General features: G+C 42.7%; 2 protein-coding genes across 4 annotated transcripts in view; one reads left to right on the forward strand and one right to left on the reverse strand.

Moving 5' to 3' along the window:
* Positions 1–5,182: 5,182 nt before the first annotated feature.
* On the forward strand, positions 5,183–13,417 carry HSPA13 (heat shock protein family A (Hsp70) member 13). The gene is made up of 5 exons (XM_062002592.1): positions 5,183–5,421; positions 6,463–6,803; positions 7,555–7,768; positions 8,285–8,452; positions 9,940–13,417. Exons 1-5 carry the CDS (start codon positions 5,397–5,399, stop codon positions 10,608–10,610), a joined length of 1,419 nt encoding a protein of 472 aa, XP_061858576.1. The 5' UTR covers positions 5,183–5,396; the 3' UTR covers positions 10,611–13,417.
* Positions 13,418–16,472: 3,055 nt separating this feature from the next.
* LOC104554466 (multidrug resistance-associated protein 1) overlaps positions 16,473–20,249 on the reverse strand; it is a 32,564-nt gene continuing 28,787 nt past the window's right edge. For all 3 annotated transcript variants that reach the window (XM_062002622.1, XM_062002614.1, XM_062002605.1), the window contains 3 exons: positions 18,575–18,741; positions 17,403–17,597; positions 16,473–16,928 (listed from right to left, as the gene is read on the reverse strand). In XM_062002622.1, the coding sequence (XP_061858606.1) occupies positions 16,817–16,928; positions 17,403–17,597; positions 18,575–18,741 (474 nt within the window). In that variant the 3' untranslated portion in view covers positions 16,473–16,816. The remainder of the gene's footprint in view (positions 16,929–17,402; positions 17,598–18,574; positions 18,742–20,249) is intronic.

The raw sequence follows: 20,249 nt of genomic DNA on the forward strand, positions 1-20,249 counted from the left end.
TCGAGAAGTGGGAGAGAGACCTGTGTAAATCTCATTTCTCTTCCAGACTGTTTTTCCTGGATATGTACTGGGTTACGTTACACTGTTATCACTGCAGCTGTATTCATGAAAGGGGAAATAATAGTAATTTCAATGCCAACCTCAAAATGATTTCATGTGGGTTCACTGAAACCGTTAACGGGAATAAAATAAACTGTAGTGCAAAATGAGGCACCGTTTTCACGACTTATGCCTTTAGAAGAATTTGGATAACGACTGCAAAGGTTAATCCGCTTTATCCGAACCTGCGGGTATCTGTCAAAGCCGTAGAGCAGCCGGGAAAGCAGAGCGGCCTGGCAGGGACACCTGCTGGAAGCTGCTAACGCTGCTCCCAGCCGCCTCCTTCAGTAAACTGTGGCTGCGAATCCTGGGAGCAGCCCCGAGCTGCCTCTGCTGCCGCCGCCCGGGGACAGGCTTCTTGCCCAGTGAAGAATTCAACGCACAACTGCCTGGCTATGGCCAGTCGGACACTCACTGGGTGCTAGAGATCTTTAGGCTGTGTGCTGGAATTGAAATGGAAACTTTTGCATTTAAAATTGAAGGTTGTACTCCTCTTGCAGCTGCCTGACGTTGAAATGTCTGTCAGAGGAAGACTGGGCACCGAAATCCTTCCCTTTCCCAGTCGTATACAGCTGAAGAAAATGTTTTAACCCCAAAACGGAACTATCAGTGATATTCTCTATAATTTTGATGATGTGATGGCAATAAGGTTAAGAATCTACTTTTACCCAAGTTAAAAATTGAAAACAAGGTTTCAGATTTCAGTATCTAAATAAATTGCCTCCCTCTCCCACAGACACATTGACCATGCTCTCCACTGAAGAACTGGATCCAAATCACTCTCCTCTTTCTTCCTTCACACTGGGAAAACACAGTTTGATTATATTGTGTTGCTGGAATCACATTTTGTTTTGTCTATACTCTGGCATCCTGTGTTTTGGCTTTGGACACTGGCTTGAAAGTGATTGAGAAGGTACAGAAAGCGCTCACTGAGTCCACCCTAGATAGATGAAGCACTGTTCTGTACTATGGTGGACAAGAGATTCAGAGATTCAATTCCCTTTTCTCCAAGTGCAGAATACTGCTGATGCAAAGCATCCTACAAATGAGCCGTGTTTGGCTTGAATGCTTGAACTGTGTTTAGCACATCACAGGTCTATGGTTTGAACAATACTCCCCAGTGTAGCAGGCTTTTTCCTGCAGACACCAGTTCACATTTGATGGGAGACAGTTTTAAAACCAGCTTCTGCTCTTACATTTTTAAGAACAACTCTCTCCCTCAAGCTACTTGCAGAAAAAAATATGTTTACCTCCATGTATCAAAGCACTGAGGGAAAACAACAGCCTCTTGAAGGGAATTAATCCCCAAAAACCTTTTGAAAATGTTACACACAGCTTACTACCAGAGTGAAGAGATGCACTAATAAGGATAAACAAGCACTTGGCACAGACCCTCAGAGGGAGATAGCTGCACACTCACCTTGCAGGCATGTCAGCACCAGGCAAGCGTTGAGGGCCCAGTGGGTTGTCACCAAGGGCTGGCAAATGCTACATGGCCAGCACAGGCCAGGTATCCAAACCAGCAGAGCTATCAGAAGTTGTTCAGTCCTAGCAGCCCACAGCACCTCACTTACGATCATTCAGCTACATCCAGAGATGGGCTTCTCAAAAGCCGTTCTGTGGGTCTGAACTTGGCATTACCCACCCACAAGTGAAGATGTTCAAGACAGCAGTACACACCTTGCCTGCTCTTAAAGACAAGTGGCTGAAGCATATTGTTCCAGAAGATGACCTGCCTTCCAGCGTCTATCCCTAACCATGTCTACATATTCCCCACGAGGCAATCTATAGGCTACTCATAGCTTTCTGCTCCCAGCTAAACAAGCCTTTCCCTCTATTGACCAATGCATATTTAATTATTCAGTGTAAAATCAAGTCATTTTCTCCAGAAAATGCTCCCTTCTGCTCCTAATAACCCAACTCCTATGTGTAGTACCCATTCAGATTAAAAAAAACATAAATGGAAACATAAATGGAAACAGGTCTCCCTCTCTGGGACAACAGCTCTGCAAGGGCAGGTAGAAAGAAGCTGATCCAGAAGACACTTTGGTAATGTCCAAAAAGAAAAGGGCAAGTTGACTACAATTTTGCAGAGGCAAGAAGTCAGGCACCTCTGTGCAGAGTCCAGGAGTATCCTTGAGCAGGTTCTGAGAGGTCATGAAGAAGATGCTGGAAAAAAATGAGGCCCTTCTGGTCGTCACCCAAGCATGAGTGCTAAAAATCAGATGTTGCCTTCAGGGGACTACGGAGTACAGTTTGGACCCAGCCTTCCAACTACACAAAAGGCAAAAACAGATACAGGGAGGAAGATGACTTCTGAAGGAGCTTCTGGCATGATATACCTTTGCTGCAGAGCAGAAAGCCTGCTGAGATGCTCTCCTTGATTTGACTCCCAGGCAGGTGGCCTGCACTGTTTAATTCTGCAGGGAACAGCCAGACCTCCAGGGAGTCAGTCAGGTGGGGAAGAGTTGGCCAATTAATTAGGCAGCTTTGTTTTGAAGAAATAGAATGGGAGCTATATAGGAAAGGGCATCTGAATTCCGTCCTTCAGCAGGTACCTTAAGGAAGTGAATCCAGTGTCTTTTTGAGTTTTAACCTCCAGGATGAGCAGCAGAGCCTGGCCTATGCTTTAGAAAACGATGAAATCTCTGAAATGAGGTTTCATATCAGTATTTTTTAAAAACCATCCCTACATATCTGCATTCCACAGTGTGACATTTCAGATGCTCCCTATGTATTACATCCTGTTGTCATCAAATATCTAAATTATGAGCAAAACCCAGTTTAATTGTATGCCCTGTTTTCAATAAGCTTTTTTTTCCCCCTGCTCTCCATCCACTGGCAGTTACATAAAATAAAAAGTGCCTGTGCGTGAGTTACACCGGTGAAGAAATACTGTAAAGAACAAGTTTTCCCCCACTTAAATAACTTCGGAATGACAACTACTACGGTGCCACTTCAAGAAACGTGAACTCTGATGTATGGAAAAGAAACTAGTTAGCTACATAATTAGAAAACAGATCATAAGTCATTAAGAGAACTGAGTGGCTTAACTTTCTCTTCCCTTACCAAGGAGCTTCTACCTTGTGCAGGGAGTGAGCCACATCACTATGCTAACAAGAATGGAAGAAGCACACATTTTTCACTATTAAGTGGTGCATTTTTTGCATAAAGCAGCTTAGAAGAGGTAAGCTCCTGGGAATTACTTTTGGGTTATGTCTCTTTCCATCACTTAGGAGAAAGAGAGGTGCTAGAGGTGGTCAGAGCAATAGAACTTAGTGCAACTTTTCTTCCACTGTGCGATTTGTGGAATATACATATGAATATTTTCAATTAAAAAAAAAAATCTAACCTTAAATGCTTTAAGGAAATACCAAGCTCTCCATTTCTGCCCGAAATGGAAACCCGATCTGAAAGAACTTGAAAATCCATTATTCCTTATCACAGCGAGTTTACCAGAGGGACAGAGCTGACCACAGCAAACCCACACTGTGTTTCATGTTGTACTTCTTGTATTAATTACTATTTCTGCTTCTCCAGGATGCATCTGAGGGCAGGTTTCATCTATATTCTCCTTACTTGGCTAAATGTCAGGTGGGCAGGAAGGAAATCTGCTCTCACCATTGATATGAAGAGGTGAAAGTTGTCATGCCTGTCTCACTGTTGAGCCATGACACTCAAAGAGCACTTTTTAAGTTGCAATATGCATTCATAGCAATTCAGGGAGTGGGGATGAAATGTTTTTAAAAGGGAGAGTGCAACCTCAGCACAGGAGACCCTGGTGCTCTCTCCAGAGCAGATAAAATCTGATTTTATCTGAGAGCAGATAAAATCAAAGGCCTCTGCTTCAGCATAGCGTGTTGGTTCATAGAATCATTTTGGTTGGAAAAGACCTTTAAGATCATAGAGTCCAACCACTAACCTAACATTGCCAAGTGTCAGGGATTTCTCCACCACCTCGCTGGGCAGCCTGTTCCAAAGCTTAATAACCCTCTCAGTGAAAAAGTTCTTCCTAATGTCCAATCTAACCTCCCCTGGCGTTGAGCCCATTTCCTCTCGTCTTAGTATTCATTACTGGAGAGATCAACTCCCACTTCACTACAACTCTTCAAGCAGTTGTAGATCATGTCTCCTCTCGGCCCCCTCTTCCCTAGGCTAAACAGCCCCAGCGCCCTCAGCTGTTCCTCACAGGGCTTGTTTTCTAGACCCTTTACCAGCTTTGTTGCCTGGCTTTGGACATGCTTCAGCACCTCGGTGTCCTGATAGCGAGGGGCTGAGAACTAAACACAGTGCTTGAGGTGCAACTTCACCAGTGCAAAATACCTGAGGACAATCACACCCCTAGTCCTGTTGATCACACTATACAAACCCGGATGCCACTGGCATTGGGCACACTGCTGGCTCATAGTCAGCTCGCAGTCGATTAACAGCCCCAGGTCCTTTTCTTCCCTTGCAGGTCCCGGGGTGCCAGGACGGGGACTGGGAGTTAGCCCGAGGCCCCTGACTGGGTTTTCCACCCTTGTCGCCGCAAAGGCCGTTTCGCCATCGCATTTCCAGAGGCGCGGCCGTAAACCCCGTCACAGGGCAGCCAGACCTAGCGCTCCGCTCGCTGCCGGTTTCTGCGCCGCGGATGACCGGGCAGCCACCCGCCTCTCCTCAACGAAGCGCTCTGAGACACCAGTACCAGTAATCACGGAAAAAGAAACCACGGTAGTTACAGTTGTTTTCCAAGGCCTAACTTGGAATACACACACACGTTAGTGTGTGGAGCCTGCAGCACCAGATCTACGGTCTCTAACGCCTCATGCTGGCAGGAGGGCGCTGGGGCGGCGGCGGCGACGACGCCTGCCCGGGCCGTGCCCCAAGACAGGAGGCGTTGGGCAGCGGTGGGAAGCTGGGCGTCCTCACCGTCTCCATGGCCCAACCGCCACCGTGGCGCCCGGTGCCTCCCACACAGCCGTGCCACCTGAACTACCGGTTCCAACAGGCGGCTCGGCGCGGTCGGCGGGTGCGCATGCGCCGCCATGCTGGATGACACACATCCGCGTCGCCAACATGTTCCACCCCTCCACTGTTGCCGATGCCACTTCCCTTAGCCCCTTGGCTGGCGCCCGCTGGTCGCGTCCCTGTCTCTATGGGAGTTGTTGTTTTCTCGCCTCTGACGTCACATTAGTGTCAGTGGGGCGAGCGGACGTGCGGACTACCGCTCCCGGCGAGACGCGCGGCGCGGCGCAGCGCACAGCGGCCCGGAAGAAGCCAGTAGCAGTCGGCTTTGGCAGCTTCGGTGGCGGACAGCCATGAGTGGACAGATGGCAGTGCTGGGTGAGCGCAGACGGCAGCCCAGGGGCCCGGACTGGCACGGGGCCGGCGCGGCACTGCGGAGCGCCCACCCTGCTGAGGCGGCCTCCGCCTGTGAAGGCCCCGGCGCGCCTTGTCACCAGGGGCTCTCGCAGTCTCTCTGACAGCGGTATGGCCCCGGAGTGGCTTTTCGGGATGGCACCGCTTCCTGTAACGTGTTCGGTGGCCACCTCTCATGGGAAAGCCGCCGGGCGCAGTGGGATATCGATAAGAAGTGCATTGGGAGGTTCAGGGCGTTCTCCTTGGCCTGTTTGAAGCATAGCTGTGACCATCCCTCCCTGCTGGGAAAAGGGGTTTATCCCCCCTTTGAAATTTAAGATGTTTTGGTTTTGTTGTTTGACGGTGTCCTTATTGTTTTTTCTCTTCTGAAGCATTGCTTTATTTTAGGGGTTTTGGTGTGTGTGTGTTTTTTTGCATTGTTTATTGATTGGATGCAAAGTTCCAAAAAATAACCAAACGCCACTGTGCATTTAAATTACTGGATGATCAAGGCACAGAAGAGGTTCAGAGGTGTGGGAAGATGCTGTTTGGGGTCTGTGACTGAAATGGGAGGAGTTTGGCATAGTGTTACATCTCCTTAGTTTTAGATTTCCAGTGAAGTTGGAGGGAATGTTTAAATCCGGAGCTTGCCATATATATTTTTTTTTTACAGTTTTATGCAGCTTCATTAACTATGTGTCCCTTAGGGGGTCATTTATAGGCAGTTCCCTCCAGAATATTAATTAGCCTATATTTTTGAAGTACCTTGGAGAGAGACCTTGCTGGACCTCTTGGGCCTCTGAAAATCAGTGTAGTATTTAATGCCTAAGATTTTTGACTCTTCTAATCACTTTTTGTTGAATTAAGAGACATGAACTTGCTGGTGACAATTCCTTTGAAGAAATTGAAAACTAATTAGGTAGCGCATGAAATAGAACTGCATGAGATGTTACATATAATAGTGTGTAATCTAAGTTTGCAGCAGCAGATACTCTAATCTTGTTTTTAAAAAAATCTGTGTTCTAGGTTCAGCTGTTCTGGCTCTCTTGTTAGCTGGCTATCTAGCACAGCAATATTTACCCATGCCTACGCCAAAAGTAATTGGAGTTGACCTTGGCACGACATACTCCTCTGTTGGTGTCTTCCTTCCTGGAACAGGACAAGTGAAGGTTATTGCAGATGAAAATGGGCGCAATAGCATACCAAGTATAGTCTCATTCAGAGACAGGGAAGTGTATGTAGGATATGATGGCCTAGAACTGGCTGATTCAAATCCTCAGAACACCATATATGATGCAAAAAGATTCATTGGGAAAATCTTTGCCTCAGAAGAACTGCAGAGTGAAAGTCGCAGGTATCCCTTTAAGGTAAGTAGCCATCTTCTTCAGTTCTCTTCAGTCAGTGAGCCATCGGATGCCTGAAATGTGTAGTAGATGACCAGCTTGTCTGACCTTGAGCCATTTGGTATGTCTGAAAACTGACAAAGATATCAAGGGAGAGGAGGAACAGATGGTTGTGGAAGTTGTATACCTCTACGTGAGACCCCGTAGTGATTTTTCCACAGGACGCTGTCCTCTACTGTGAAATGTGTTTCTGGATAACCTTCTAGCCCTTTCTCTAAAAGTATAAATTTGAACTTGAAATTCCAACCGTGCTTTGCTGAAACTTCCCTTTTTTTCCCCCGAGACAAAAAAAAGATAAGGTAGCAGTTTTTCAAGTACTGCAATCAATTTTTAAATTTTTTACTTGTTGGTACCAAACAGTTTCTCTCAACCTCTTTGCTTTATTTCAGGTAGAAGAATCTGTGGGAAGCTTTATCAGTAGGGTAAACCTGATGATTAAAAAGCACTACTTTTATCTTTATATGTGGTGTTGAATTTGATTACACAGTTAATTGTCTTACCTGGGCACACTGGGTGTCATTGCTTTGGATATGCTCGGACCCCCTAATTGTCAAGTTTTGCATAATAGCCGTAGTCAGGGGCAAAAAGTGATTCTGGATGTGACAAGCTCATTCCTGTTTTTCCAGAAAATGCAGACTAGATGCAAGTAAAGTGTTTGGCGGAAGCATAAGGAAAAGACTTCTCACCTGTGGATTGCGTTGCTTTTTCCTCCTAGATTTTGAACAACAATGGATCAGCTGAATTTTCTGTGGAGTTTAATCAAACCTTTCACATCACCCCAGAGGGTATTGGCTCTTTCCTGCTACGGAAATTGAAGAAGCTGGCAGAAGAGCACCTGGGTGTGCCCATTTCAGAGGCGGTCATCTCTGTGCCAGCAGAATTTGATGAAAGGCAACGGAATTCTACCATTAAGGCAGCTAACCTTGCAGGTGACCTCCCTTTATTCCAGTAGGGTTTTTTATGAAAACTTCAGGTCTGTTTCTCTAATAGTAAAGTCTTTGTGGAGGATATCAAGACAGCATTTTAGTGATAGGGAACCTTGGGTACTAACAGGTGCAGTTCACTAACACAAGCATAGACAGCTAGAAGTAGTATATACTACTTCAGGAAAAAGTCTCTTTGCTAATCTCCAGATAGAGAGACTATACAGAACACCCTTGCACAATAATTTAAACAGAAGATGTGAAATAAGTTGTCTTAACAAGATTTCTCTGGAAGAAGTGTGTGTGGGCATAGCATGGATGCTGAAGTAGTCCTACTGTACCCTTAAATAAGGACAAGAGTTCATTGAGTATTACTGCTTATAAAACTATTTCCTTTAAGTCTGACATTTTACTTAATTTTGGTTTAAAAAAACCTCAACTCATGGTAAATGTCATACGATGTGAGAACTGCAGTTTTCTGAAATGTACCTGACTGTTGCTGGTTGTCTTTGCTCTTTGTAGGGCTACACATTTTGCGAGTAATCAATGAACCCACAGCTGCAGCTATGGCTTATGGACTCCACAAAGCTGATGTGTTTAATGTTCTGGTGGTGGATTTGGGTGGAGGAACTTTGGATGTGTCCCTGTTGAACAAGCAGGGAGGAATGTTCCTCACGCGAGCCATGGCAGGTGAGAAAAATGTTTTGCTTCCTCAAGGAGCTGGGGGAAATGTAGACCTGAAATCACCCCAAGAGGGGCTTTTTAAAACGTACTAGCTGTGTCACCATGTTTTTCTAATGTGTTCTCACTTGCTGTTCGTGCAAAATCAGGTTTGTGATTTGTTGCAGCTACAAAGGTAAAAGTCACAGGTCAAACGAGTAAGTCGTGACTCCATTTTATCCATGGCTGTTCACTTTTTGTGCCCACTAGTAAAGCACTGTTGTGTATTTCAGTTACTGTAGTTGAATTCTTGGGGGCCGAGGGTGTTACAAATCTCTTTATTACCTTTGCCCAAACTGGAAATGCTTGCCAAACCATTGTCTGGTGCTTTAGGGCATCCTCACCTTGTGTTTGTCTGCAGCTCAGTTGGGCAGGGTTTGGGAATTCACAGTGCTCTTAACCCAGAAATAAGTTTTGTGATACATGTTTACCAGAGGGATTCACCACTTGGCAGAATTCTGGCAGCAGTGTTTGGTAAAACCGTAGCAGGTGCACAGCTGCCTTTCAGATGACCTGGCTTTAGGCAGGTCTGAGACACAGGTGCTTAAACGGTCTGAGTTGCCTTTGGTCAGCAACTTTTGATGTGAGCTGCTGCTCAGTCCAGTCTGAATGGAACAGCAAGAAATGTTCAGCAGCTTCGCTCTTATTTAGACAGGTCCACTAAGTGCATTCCTGTTTTCCATTGAAACTAAAGAGTGGAAACTTTGAGAGCAGTGTTCAACATGGATGGAAAGCATAAGTACTTCTTGGAAAGGTTTTGAAAGCAAGGTGCAAGAATAGTCTTTCTGTAGAAGCTGGTTATATATTATACCTTTTTTTTTCTCTGTCTCTGAAGGCTAAGATAAGATACACCTGTTAACAGAGCTTGAGGTTCACCGCTTGCCTCTTATCACTTTCTTCCACTTTCAGCAGGGTATATACATACACTTCAGTGGCATGTCATTTTTCATGTAGGTGCATGGAGACATTGATTAACTTAAAACTGTTAATAGTCCTGATAAAGCTGTACTGTGTAAGTGCTAAGAGAAAATTCTGGGCAGAGAGTGAGATTTGGAACTGGAAACTTTAGCTGAAAAAACAATTTGCTGGCAGAGATTGCACTTAGGATTCCAGCTATAAATTTATTGCACATACTTTCTTCTGTAGAGAATAACTTTGCACTAACAACCATTGCTTTTTTCTGTTACAGTGTAGTGGAGTTCAGGGGTAAAACACTGAGGGGCATAGATTCTAAAATAACTGCTAAATCAAAGTCTGTAAATGACTGTCCATTGTGCATTGTTCAGTGGACAACAATTATGTCTGTCCTGGCAGCTCTGTGAGCTCTTGGGCCATGCTTATGTTCCCAGTATTGTTCTGGCCCTTGAGCACCGTCTCCTGGTGAAAAGGGAAGATGAGTTCTGCTTTCTGAAGCTTTGAAGGTGGCGTGTCTGATACTGTCTGTTCTGGTGTTTCAGGTAACAACAAACTTGGAGGACAAGATTTTAATCAGAAGTTGATGCTGTATTTGTACGATCAGCTCCGACAAGTGTACGGTTCTCTGCCAACAAGAAAAGAAGAAATACATCGCCTCAGACAGGCTGTGGAAGCAGTTAAATTAAATCTGACTGTTCATGAGGCAGCTACACTAAGGGTGGAGTTGACAATGCCAGCAAGGAAGCTTACAAAAGAAGTCTCAGAAAGTGAGGTCAAAACCAACTCTGTGGCAGAAGACAAGCCTCTGCAAAAGGCAGGAGGGCTGGAAAACATTGGAGATGCTTCCGAAGCAGAGAAAGACTTTGACAAAGTTGTGTTTGAAACGCAAATCTCTAGGAAGCTGTTTGAGATGTTAAATGAGGACCTTTTTGAGAAGATTCTTGTGCCCATTGAACAAGTGTTGAAGGAAGGCCACCTAGACAGATCAGAAGTGGATGAAATTGTGTTAGTTGGAGGCTCCACTCGGATTCCTAAGATACGCAGAGTTATTCGGGATTTCTTTGGGAAGGAACCGAACACCTCTGTAGATCCTGATCTGGCTGTGGTAACGGGTGTAGCTCTCCAGGCAGGAATCATTGCTGGCTCCTGGCCTCTTCAAGTCAGCGCTATAGAAATTCCTAATAAGCATTTGCGGAAGACTAATTTTAACTGAAGAGAAACTTTTTCCCGTTGCATTCCATCTCTCTGAAGCATACTCTGATGGTGCATACTTTCCTGACTGGCAGTGGAGCCTAATTCTAGCCATATCAAATTCATTCTTTTACCTGTCAAATTTATCCGTCTTAGGTGTTACTGGACACAAAACTGTTACAGCTAGGTGTTACTTCAGAAGTTCTGAAGCATCTTTTAAATAGAGGACGCTTGTAGATGAGAATTTGGATGAAAATGCTGGTGATGACACACCCATGCTGTCATGCTAAATTTTATTAGCAAATCCTGAAGAGGTGTATGTTTAAAATATAAAGGGAGCGTGACCAAAGGTTAGAGAGAAGGTTTTATGGTACTGTAGGTATTCTCAGGTCAGGTCCAACATATCTACTTTGAAAGAATGTGAATCAGTGTTAATGCACATAGCACTAACAATGTTGAACTTCAATTTATTTATTAAACTGAGTCATGTAAGCACCTTTCTTGCAGCTTCAATGGGACTTGGGCATTCACTTGGTTCTTCTGCTGTTCATTAGCAGCATGATGGTATCATTGAAGTTGTATGGCAAATTATCTCATGCTTCAGCTGAAACATATTAAGAAACTTAACTCTTGCTGTGTTGAGTTACTTGATGAGCCTCCAAGGGCTTACTGCCTGATCTGGTTTTGCTGGTGAACATACAGGTGCTCCTGTCATACCACTGATGTTCTCCACAGAGAGCAAGGGTGTAGCACCAACTATTTATACTTCCCTGCACCTTATTTGAAAACTGCAGTGATTTTGTGTAACTTGAAGGCACAACAGTTCGTCTTTTCTTCAGTTTGACCAACATGGGTTTCATTGTTGTGCATCTATGAGCGTGTGATGCCTTTCCCCATGAGCGCCTCAAGCCATGTTGTTCTCAGAGAGAAAGTGTGGGACAGAAGGGACTGCCTGGATGACAACAGTGGTTCCTCTGCTCCTAACAAATGAAAATTCACCCAACTATTTCATACTATTTAGTTCATATCTCTGATTCAAGTTCTGCCACGTCCCCACTCTAAACTGAATAGGGATCAGAAATTGTAGCTGTTTTTTCGGGAAGGTCACTCAGGATTTGAGGTAGCACTTCTTAGGACTGTGTTAGGCAAGTAGTTTGCTGCCCAGCTATCTAGCAAATGCATGAGATAAAACCCCCAATGATCTGAAAAAAATAACTGGGGGAAAAAAAGAATTAATGATCTGAAAAAATAGTTGGTGACAGTTCTGTGCTCTTTGGAGGGTTAAATCAATACTTAAATGCCACTGGAAATATTTTATCTGTGTAGAACATTCTGCAGTAAAAACAGTTCATTTGGCTTCAACATCCATCAACCTGGTCTTAATTGAGTAAGCTCTAGCAACAGGTCCTTCTCAGCATTTTCTTGTGTTCTCCAGAATCATTTTCTTTGCATTAAGCTTGTCAGGATCAAGTGACAGGCTTAGATTTATTATTTAACCTATGATTACATTAAAATAGTCTTCATATTCTCCTGGCAGTAGGCCTGATTTATGGCACTGCCATAAGTCAGTTGTGCCGATTCAGCTGTTTGCATAGCTGTTGTCTAAACGTGGCCTTGAAGTAATCCAATTAAAGACCTCTAAAATTGAATCACAGTTGTACACTACCATTCCATCAACATTGTTTAACTTCACAGAGGATTCCCAAAATACATGTGGTTAATTTCCCTCAGTTGAAAAAACAAAGGGATTTATCTGAGGGGTTTTTTCCCTTTGTACCCCCTTGAAAGTGACCATTTCTAAGTCTGTGTGGAACTTCCAGGAAGTGAAAGTTTCCTGTGTTGAAGGAAGTGCCTCCTCCGTACCTCCTCAGAAGTGCCTCCTCATCTCACTGAGGATGCCAACATACAGTATGGTTGAATGCCAATATACAGTACAGGTCTCACATGCGGTTGCTATTTGGGGTCTTTGCCTTGCAGATATAAATGTATGTGTTTAACTTAAGTTCCAGTGTCTTTGGAGTCACTGTGGCCTGCCCTGCTGTAAATTCATCTCAGTGTCTACTGAAGTTACAGTAGGTTTTCAGTCTTCACCTATTTAAATGCAGAGTGTCAAATGAGCAGAGTTATATGGCAACAGAACATCACGGTGAAGTCAAGCCGTTACAAGCTGTTGGTGACTTTGGGACACGTTAGGCAGGAGCAACTTCAAGCTGTTAAAAAGTCTCAATGCAAATAAATGCTTTTTTCCTTTTGTGTACCCTTTCACTGGGGAGGGGGGATGTTTCCTTCATTGTGAATCTGGGAATTTTAAGGGAAGGATGAGTTGTTTACTTGTAACACAAAGGGGTATTTATTCAGATTTCTATGCAGTTTTGGTTTTGGAGTAGAGAAGTTACTCTACATTGTAACTTTGATGCATCCTTATTTATTAAATAACTTTTCTGAGTTCTACAACAGAGTTATTTATTTTGTATCTTTTGATTTTAGTTCTGTAATCTGGCACAAACCACTGAATTTTAAAGATTAGACGGCTGTACAAAGTGTGTGTTTCCAGGTACACGCATGTCCTGCTTACTAAAAGTCTCTCTTTAAAGGAGTTGATATTTGAAAGCTGAAATCTTTCTACAAACAGTCCTTGAAGTCGGAGTATGGTTGCCTGTGGTGTTACGTGTATAATGAATTCATATAGCCAAAGCTTGCTTGGTCAGTTGAAATGCTGAAAGTATAAGATGCCTCACCAATTGTATGTTCCTGAATTGTTTCCAGTGCAGATGTTGAAATGCATTTTATAAGTAATCTTTTAGAATGTTTTTAATAAAAGCAGTTTCTGTCCCTTGGACATACCTTACTTCAGTTTCTTGTTTTAGTGTAACAGCACTGTTTCCCTGTCTTCTTCCAATTTCCTTGGAGGTCTGAAGATAAGGTGGTAATCCCCCAATTTGTCAAGGGGTGGTTGTACCCTGGAGTGACAGATCTGCTCTAGGATGTAGCACAGGGGAGTATTGAACTGGAATGGGAAAAGAAAAACCCCTTTCTCCTCAAGCTGCAGTCTGAGGTGGAAGAGCATAACTGAGAAGTGCAGGTTGGTGCAAGGAATGATGGGGGAAAAGAGGAAGCACTAACAGGGAGGGAAACCCTGGTTAAGTGGGGTGACAATGAACTTCTGTCGGCATTAGGAACAGTTCCCACCCCTCCAGTGCTTGTCATCCTGGGGCCCTGCCTCCTCGATCACAGGATGTGGGGAGGAACAGACCCTTCCTCCTGTTGGCAGCTGCAGGATGGCCATGGGGGAGGGCTCCGAGCACATGCAGAGTTAAGGCTGGGAACGGGCTCATACAGGATACAAGCAAATGTGGTAGTTGAGAAGTTGCAGGTCAAGAAGCTTGCCCTGTCATCTCACATTTCTAGCTGTGAGAAGGTTTCCTACATGTTATGTCATCTTGGTATTCAGGCTGAGACATGGGAGATCTAGAGAGCCTGAACGAGGATGTTTTCAATAAAGAATCTTTTAGCCTGCAGCTTAAACGCAGTACAGAATTTTGATGTACTACTTGTCCACAAACACAGCCAGAGAAAATGCTACTCAGTAGCTGCAAGCCTCTTGCTTCCCAGTGCAAAAGCCCTTGATGATTACACCTAGCCCAACTTTCCCTGTCAGCCAGCAATCAAGCATGGCTGGCAAAAGGCAGAAATGTGTATGTGCCTGTGAGGGAAGGGGGAGCTTTTCCCTCAACTTCTTTCCAGTTTCCCCTGTGCTACTGCCAGAAAAGTACAGAACAAGGACTAGAAGTAGGGCTAAGAGAAGTGGCACCTGAGACGATGCAGCCTGTGGCATTTTGAAAGACTGTGTGTAAGGAAGCAGAACAGGAGCAAGTTCTACTCCACGCTTCTCCCTGTGAAAATGAAAATAGGGTCATGGTGTTCTTCTGCACCTCATTCTCAATTGAAACTCTGTCCCAACACCCTGGCTGTCCTACCCTTCCTTTCCCTAGATGGAAAAGGAGGCTACACAGTAGCTCCTCAAAGAGACGAGCAGTTGGGTTCCTCATACTATCTCCAATCAAGGGAAGGTCACTTGCGTAGTCAGAAGGCTCCTTGAGAACAGCCCTAAGATTTGAGAAAAGCCCCAAGAACCTTCTCAGAACCTCAGCAGTTTGGGCCTGATCCCCAAACACCCCAGAGGCACTTGAGAACTGTTTGCACAGAAAGCACAGGACAGGGGAGGTTTGTGCTGAGCTGTCCTGTAGGGCTATGCCATGGATTTGTCTGTGCTGTCAAAAGACTTAGCTGCTGTTATGTTTGGTGAAGTGTGTTGGACACTCCAAAGCCTGAATTAATACTGAACTTGAGAGTCACGTGGCCCCTCTCAGAGTGAGTGTCTAACAGCCGGTGTGTGAGGAGACTAGAGGCTGCAGACCCTGGGTGATACTCTTACTGCATCAGTGCCTTTTCCTGCCTACCCTAAGCCTGGTAGATGGTTTACTTTGGTAAGTTAGTGCTACATGAAACACAGCAGGAGCGCATACTGCTTCTGCCCCTGCTGCACTTCCTTACACTGCACTTCCTTTTTTTTCAAAGTATAGCTATATGTGAGCACTACAGCTCAGTGAAAGAGAAGGGATGGTTGGTTGGCTTTTGCTGACACTAGTGCACCATTTTCTCTCAGAATTCACAACTATTCAGTCTGCAGCTCTTCTCAATTGTGGCTTGAAGGCTGTCTGAAACTGTAAAGCTAAGTCAGAACACCAATAAGCACAGAAAACCCTCCTCTCCACATATAAAATATGCTTTTTAAAAAGCCCTAAAATTAAAGTGCCCTGATGCTAGTCCTCAGATTATTTTCTTTGGACCTTGCAAAAGAGATTGGTCTCTACGGTAGTGAAGTCCATTTCCCCTAGCCTTATGCCTAAAACTTATTAATCACTTTAAGAATAGCACCCACTGCAGTCTTTTCCAGTTCCTCCTGTGATACTTTCGGATATGAGTGGGTTTGGAGGGGAGCATGAATGTAGGTATGGGATGGGGACAAGGTTGGGGGAAGTGGAGCCCCACAACAGCCTGCTTGTGTCACTTTGAATGCTGCTGGGAAGTTAAATGTTGGTATGAGAAGGTTCTGCTCTGTTGGGAAAGTACCATTGGCCTCCCCTGGGGCAAAGAGGAGGAAAAGAGAGATGAAAAGGAGGAAGCTGTTCTCTCTTTCAACATTTTGCCACACTAGTTGCTCCAGAAGACAATAGTTACTTGAGCAGGGTCATACCTAGTTCAAAATCATTATGTGCTTCTGTGATGGTACATTCTGTTGTGTTTTGTAGCCAATTAAACTTACTAGTAGTTTGTAATTCAGGAAGACAGACTTGCTTTCTTTTTTACTTTTAGGAAAGGATAGAAAAATAATTCACTATCACTGTATCAGAATCACAACTTTAAGGAGTTCTCTTCAAAGAGACTCTGTCACTTCTCACCAACTCTCTAAAACAGTAGATATGTTTTTTTTTATATCAGGCAAAAACTTAAGATTCTACTTGATATTAACCATGAGTCAATATTAAAGTAACATAACAGGGCTTTAACCTGAAACTTTATTCACATACTTTGGAGTTTGTGGTTTTGTTTTGTTTTGGGGTTTTTTTTGTCTTTTTAAAAAGCAGTTGATGGTAATCTTTAATCTTTACTCACAAGATTAAAAGGAAAATTAATGTGGCAAGTTTATTGCCTCAAGAACCACCTCAGTATACAGGCAAATAGGCATGTCCTAAAAGTCATCACCAAGCGACATCTGCCTGTATGTCCACACAAAAAGCAGTTTTGGGGTTTTATGAATTTGCCATCATAATAAGAATGTATTTAATTAAATGGGAATAACGTCAGAGTAACTTGAGTGCTATTTTTTTAATTAAAAACAATTCATGAACATCAAGATTTATTTTTCAATCAGTCTGTACAACAGCTGAAATACAAGGAAACTATTGCTTCATTGTAACGTCCCAGTGCCAGTATGATCAAAATAAGTGATTTGTATAAAATCAGAAAGTTATTTTAAGAAACCTGATGAACAGATATTCTTTGTATTTGTAGTAAACAGCAATGGTGTGAAAAGCTTTGAGTAAGCTAGTTATTTTACATGCAATAGAAAATATGCCATATATATGTGGAATGCCAGACATCACTTGAGTGTCTCCTGGAGTAAGGAATTCTTGTCTTCATTAAGAACTCATTCATTAGTTTTCTTTACCTTCTAATCCCAGCCTCTGCAACCATTTCAGAAAAGGCACCTTTTCGTTGTAACAAATTATGTGGTGTACCATATTCTAGAATCCTTCCAGCATCCAGAACAAGCACTCTACAATGCAAAAGCAGAAAGATTACAGGAGAAGAAAAATCCTCTCTTCAACCATACTTTCCAGTCCTAATAGAGATATCTCTGCATAATGGGTACTCTAAAAGAAGTATCATTGCACTAGGCAACTGATTGGTTTCTAAAACTAGAAACTCTTGTATTGAAAAAAGCTTTTTAAAATGCAATTTTTGCTTAATTGGTAAAAATGCTACAGTATAGTCCATTTACTCTAGATAATTAAGTGGTCTTAACAGTAGCTTCTACCTGTAGGAAAAATATTAATTCTGTATTTAGAAGTGGAAAACAGAAGACAGGTTATCAATATTTAACTAATCTTGATGCTCAAGTCTTTTGTGGTACCTTGGTTTGTACATATATAAAGATACAAAGGTACAATGAGTGTAAAATTTAGGAAGTCTGAAAACTGATGCATTTAATACAAACCATTTCTTTTTAAAATGGTTGACCAAAACTTACCTCTCTGAATCCATGACTGTATGTAACCTGTGGGCTATAGTTAATATTGTGCAGTTGTAAAATTCTCTCTTGATGGTGGACTGCACAAAGTTATCTGTTTCCATGTCAACAGAAGCTGTTGCTTCGTCTAGGACCAGGATTTTTGTCTTTCGTAGCAAAGCACGGGCCAGACAGACCAGCTGTCTCTGCCCAACACTGTTAAAAACACATGAGTAGGTAAGGTCAGGCACACTGAGGAAGAGGACAACAACATAAAGCTGCAACTGCTGTGAAGCCTATCTGTTCTGTCTTTCTTAACAATACTTTATACTTCTGAAAATACTAGTGAAATACATTCACCTTGTTTTCATTTCTTCTGGCTCAGCATACCAATAATAGTTCAGGTGCAACTCCTGTGGCTAAACTTTATAGTATAAATCTAGTCTTGCCTTCAATTTCTGTAATTCACATTATAATGGGGACTCTGAATAAGCCAATTGAATGCTAAACCACTTTTTAATAATGTTCAGTGTAAAAGTCTGAATGCTTCCAGATATTCACTATGGTGTATGCCTTCTAGAAACTTCCTCCTGAAAATAATCTATCAAAAAAATCAAGTTGATATTCAGTAGACTTCATTTAAGACCTGTCCCTTTGCTGCCAAAAGCTTCAGTATTTGGCTCCTAGAGCTTAGAGTCCTTTTATTTCAGGTGTCACCCTTCTTATACAACTAAGGAAACAGGGAGTTGCTTTGCCTAAGCAAATAAAGCAAAGGAAGCTCTGTGCAGTTACGCTTTCCTTCCAGGTTTCATTTAGTTTGGTTTTGGTTTTATTTTTGTTTGTTTTGTTGTGTGTGTGTGTTTTTTTTAATTTAAATAAATGAACATATTTATATGCAAATCTAGTTAGATGATGCATTAATTGCCCCCTCAACTCTTATCCTTTACACATACTCATACACTCAATCTGAAAATAGTTTCTTCCCTGGCTTCCTATGCAGCACAGGCCACAGAACTTCATATAGTTGTGACCAGCTGGCCACATCAAAGAAGCTCTTGCTATCAGAATAACTTGACTTAGAATGATGAGAGAAGAGTCATTTTAATGCTGACACTTTCTGAAATAAATTATCTGGAAGGAACACATAGTTTTACAGTATCAGAAAATAACTGCAATAGCTCTTGTTTATGTACCTGAGATTTTCACCACCTTCTGAAATCTCATGAAGGAGCTTCTTTGGGAGTGACTGAACAAAATCTTTTAAGTCACACAGTTCCAGTACCTCCCACAGTTCAAGATCAGAGTGTTTTCCAAGTGGATCCAAATTTGACTGCAGTGTCCCAGAAAACAAGATGGGGTCCTAAATAACAGCAGAATGTGAGTGCACAATTCCAACATAAACCTAGAACAGTCTGCCACAAATCCTTACATTAGTATAGGGAACTGGGACAAATAATTTTGGAAATGAAGACTTGCAAGGGAAATTGTTACATTTTGAAGCTAGTGGATGAAAATACAAAAATCACACAGGGTCTCAGTGTGCTCAGTTCTTCATTAAGGTGAAATGTAAAGAGCAAAAGATTTCTTACGTGTTTTCTGTGCTACTGCTCCTATGGCTAACTGAAGACCTGCCCAGCACCTGGTAACTGCAACATCATGCGAGTTATTACTATGGTCAAGACTTTGAAGCATTGAAGCGTAATGAAGCTTTCATTAGAATCACAGAATCATTACAGTTGGAAAAGGCCTTTAAGATCACCAAGTCCAATCACTAACCTCACACTGCCAGACCCATCACTTAACTACCCCAAGTCCCTCAGCACCTCATTTATGTATCTTTTAAATACCTCCAGGGATGATGATTCCACCACCTCCCTGAGCAGCCCATTCCAATGCTTTAATAATGCTCTCGGTGAAAAATTTCTTCCTTATAGAAAGCTATAAGTCAAACATCCTTAATTTCCCACAGGAAAGGTGACATATTCAGAAACAAGAACACAAGGAATTATTCCACAACTGAGTATCAATAGCTTCTGTGCACTGAACACAGCAGGGAATGTCTGGAAAAGTACACATAGACTGCCATATGCCAGGGGTCACATCCAGCACTCTGACCGTAGAAATAAGCATTCAGTAGTTAAAGATTTTTGTTGTATGCACACAAAAGCTGTTTTCTTAAAAACACAAATTTAAGTCAGTACTTGACAACATATGGATATCTGTACAGATTTATAAACAGAACTGCTGTTTTGAGGCAGTGAACAGCCACCTTGACTAAGAAGCATCACAGTGGTTGTTACCCAATAGGTAGACTGTAAAAGGCCAAAAGATTCACTAGTAAGTTACAAGCAAGCAGGACAGCAAGCAGGACAGACTCAAGCTACTTTGGTTTAAATATGAGCTTCGTCTCCATGTAGTCTATGGTAGGAAATATTACACGGGAAATATTAGCAGAGTTAAAGCTTCAGAAAAGCTAGATAAAGAAAATAGACCTTTCTTTGGATAACTGTCAGATATATTTATTAAGTGATGATAACATCACCTATACACAAAAATAGTTCTATGAATGGCATTTGGTAACATGCAAAAAGTCTTCAGGTGACCATTAAATTCATGTTCTAGGCTTTACTTGATACTAGAGCATTTCAACATAAATCAGTTTATTGGCATGAAGAGAATCTAAGTGATGTATCAACTAACCTTGGGTTTCCTGCCGTGTTCTGAAGTAAGCAGAGACAGACTTACATGACAGACCAAGGCAGATTGATTTAAATACATGTTACATGATTTGTGTATACACAACTTTATTCCCTACATTCTGCAGATATGAGTTATTTAAAAATATTTTTGTTTTCAGGTACACATGCA

This window comes from Colius striatus, chromosome 1, assembly GCF_028858725.1.
Source record: "Colius striatus isolate bColStr4 chromosome 1, bColStr4.1.hap1, whole genome shotgun sequence".
Taxonomy (NCBI): Eukaryota; Metazoa; Chordata; class Aves; order Coliiformes; family Coliidae; genus Colius; species Colius striatus.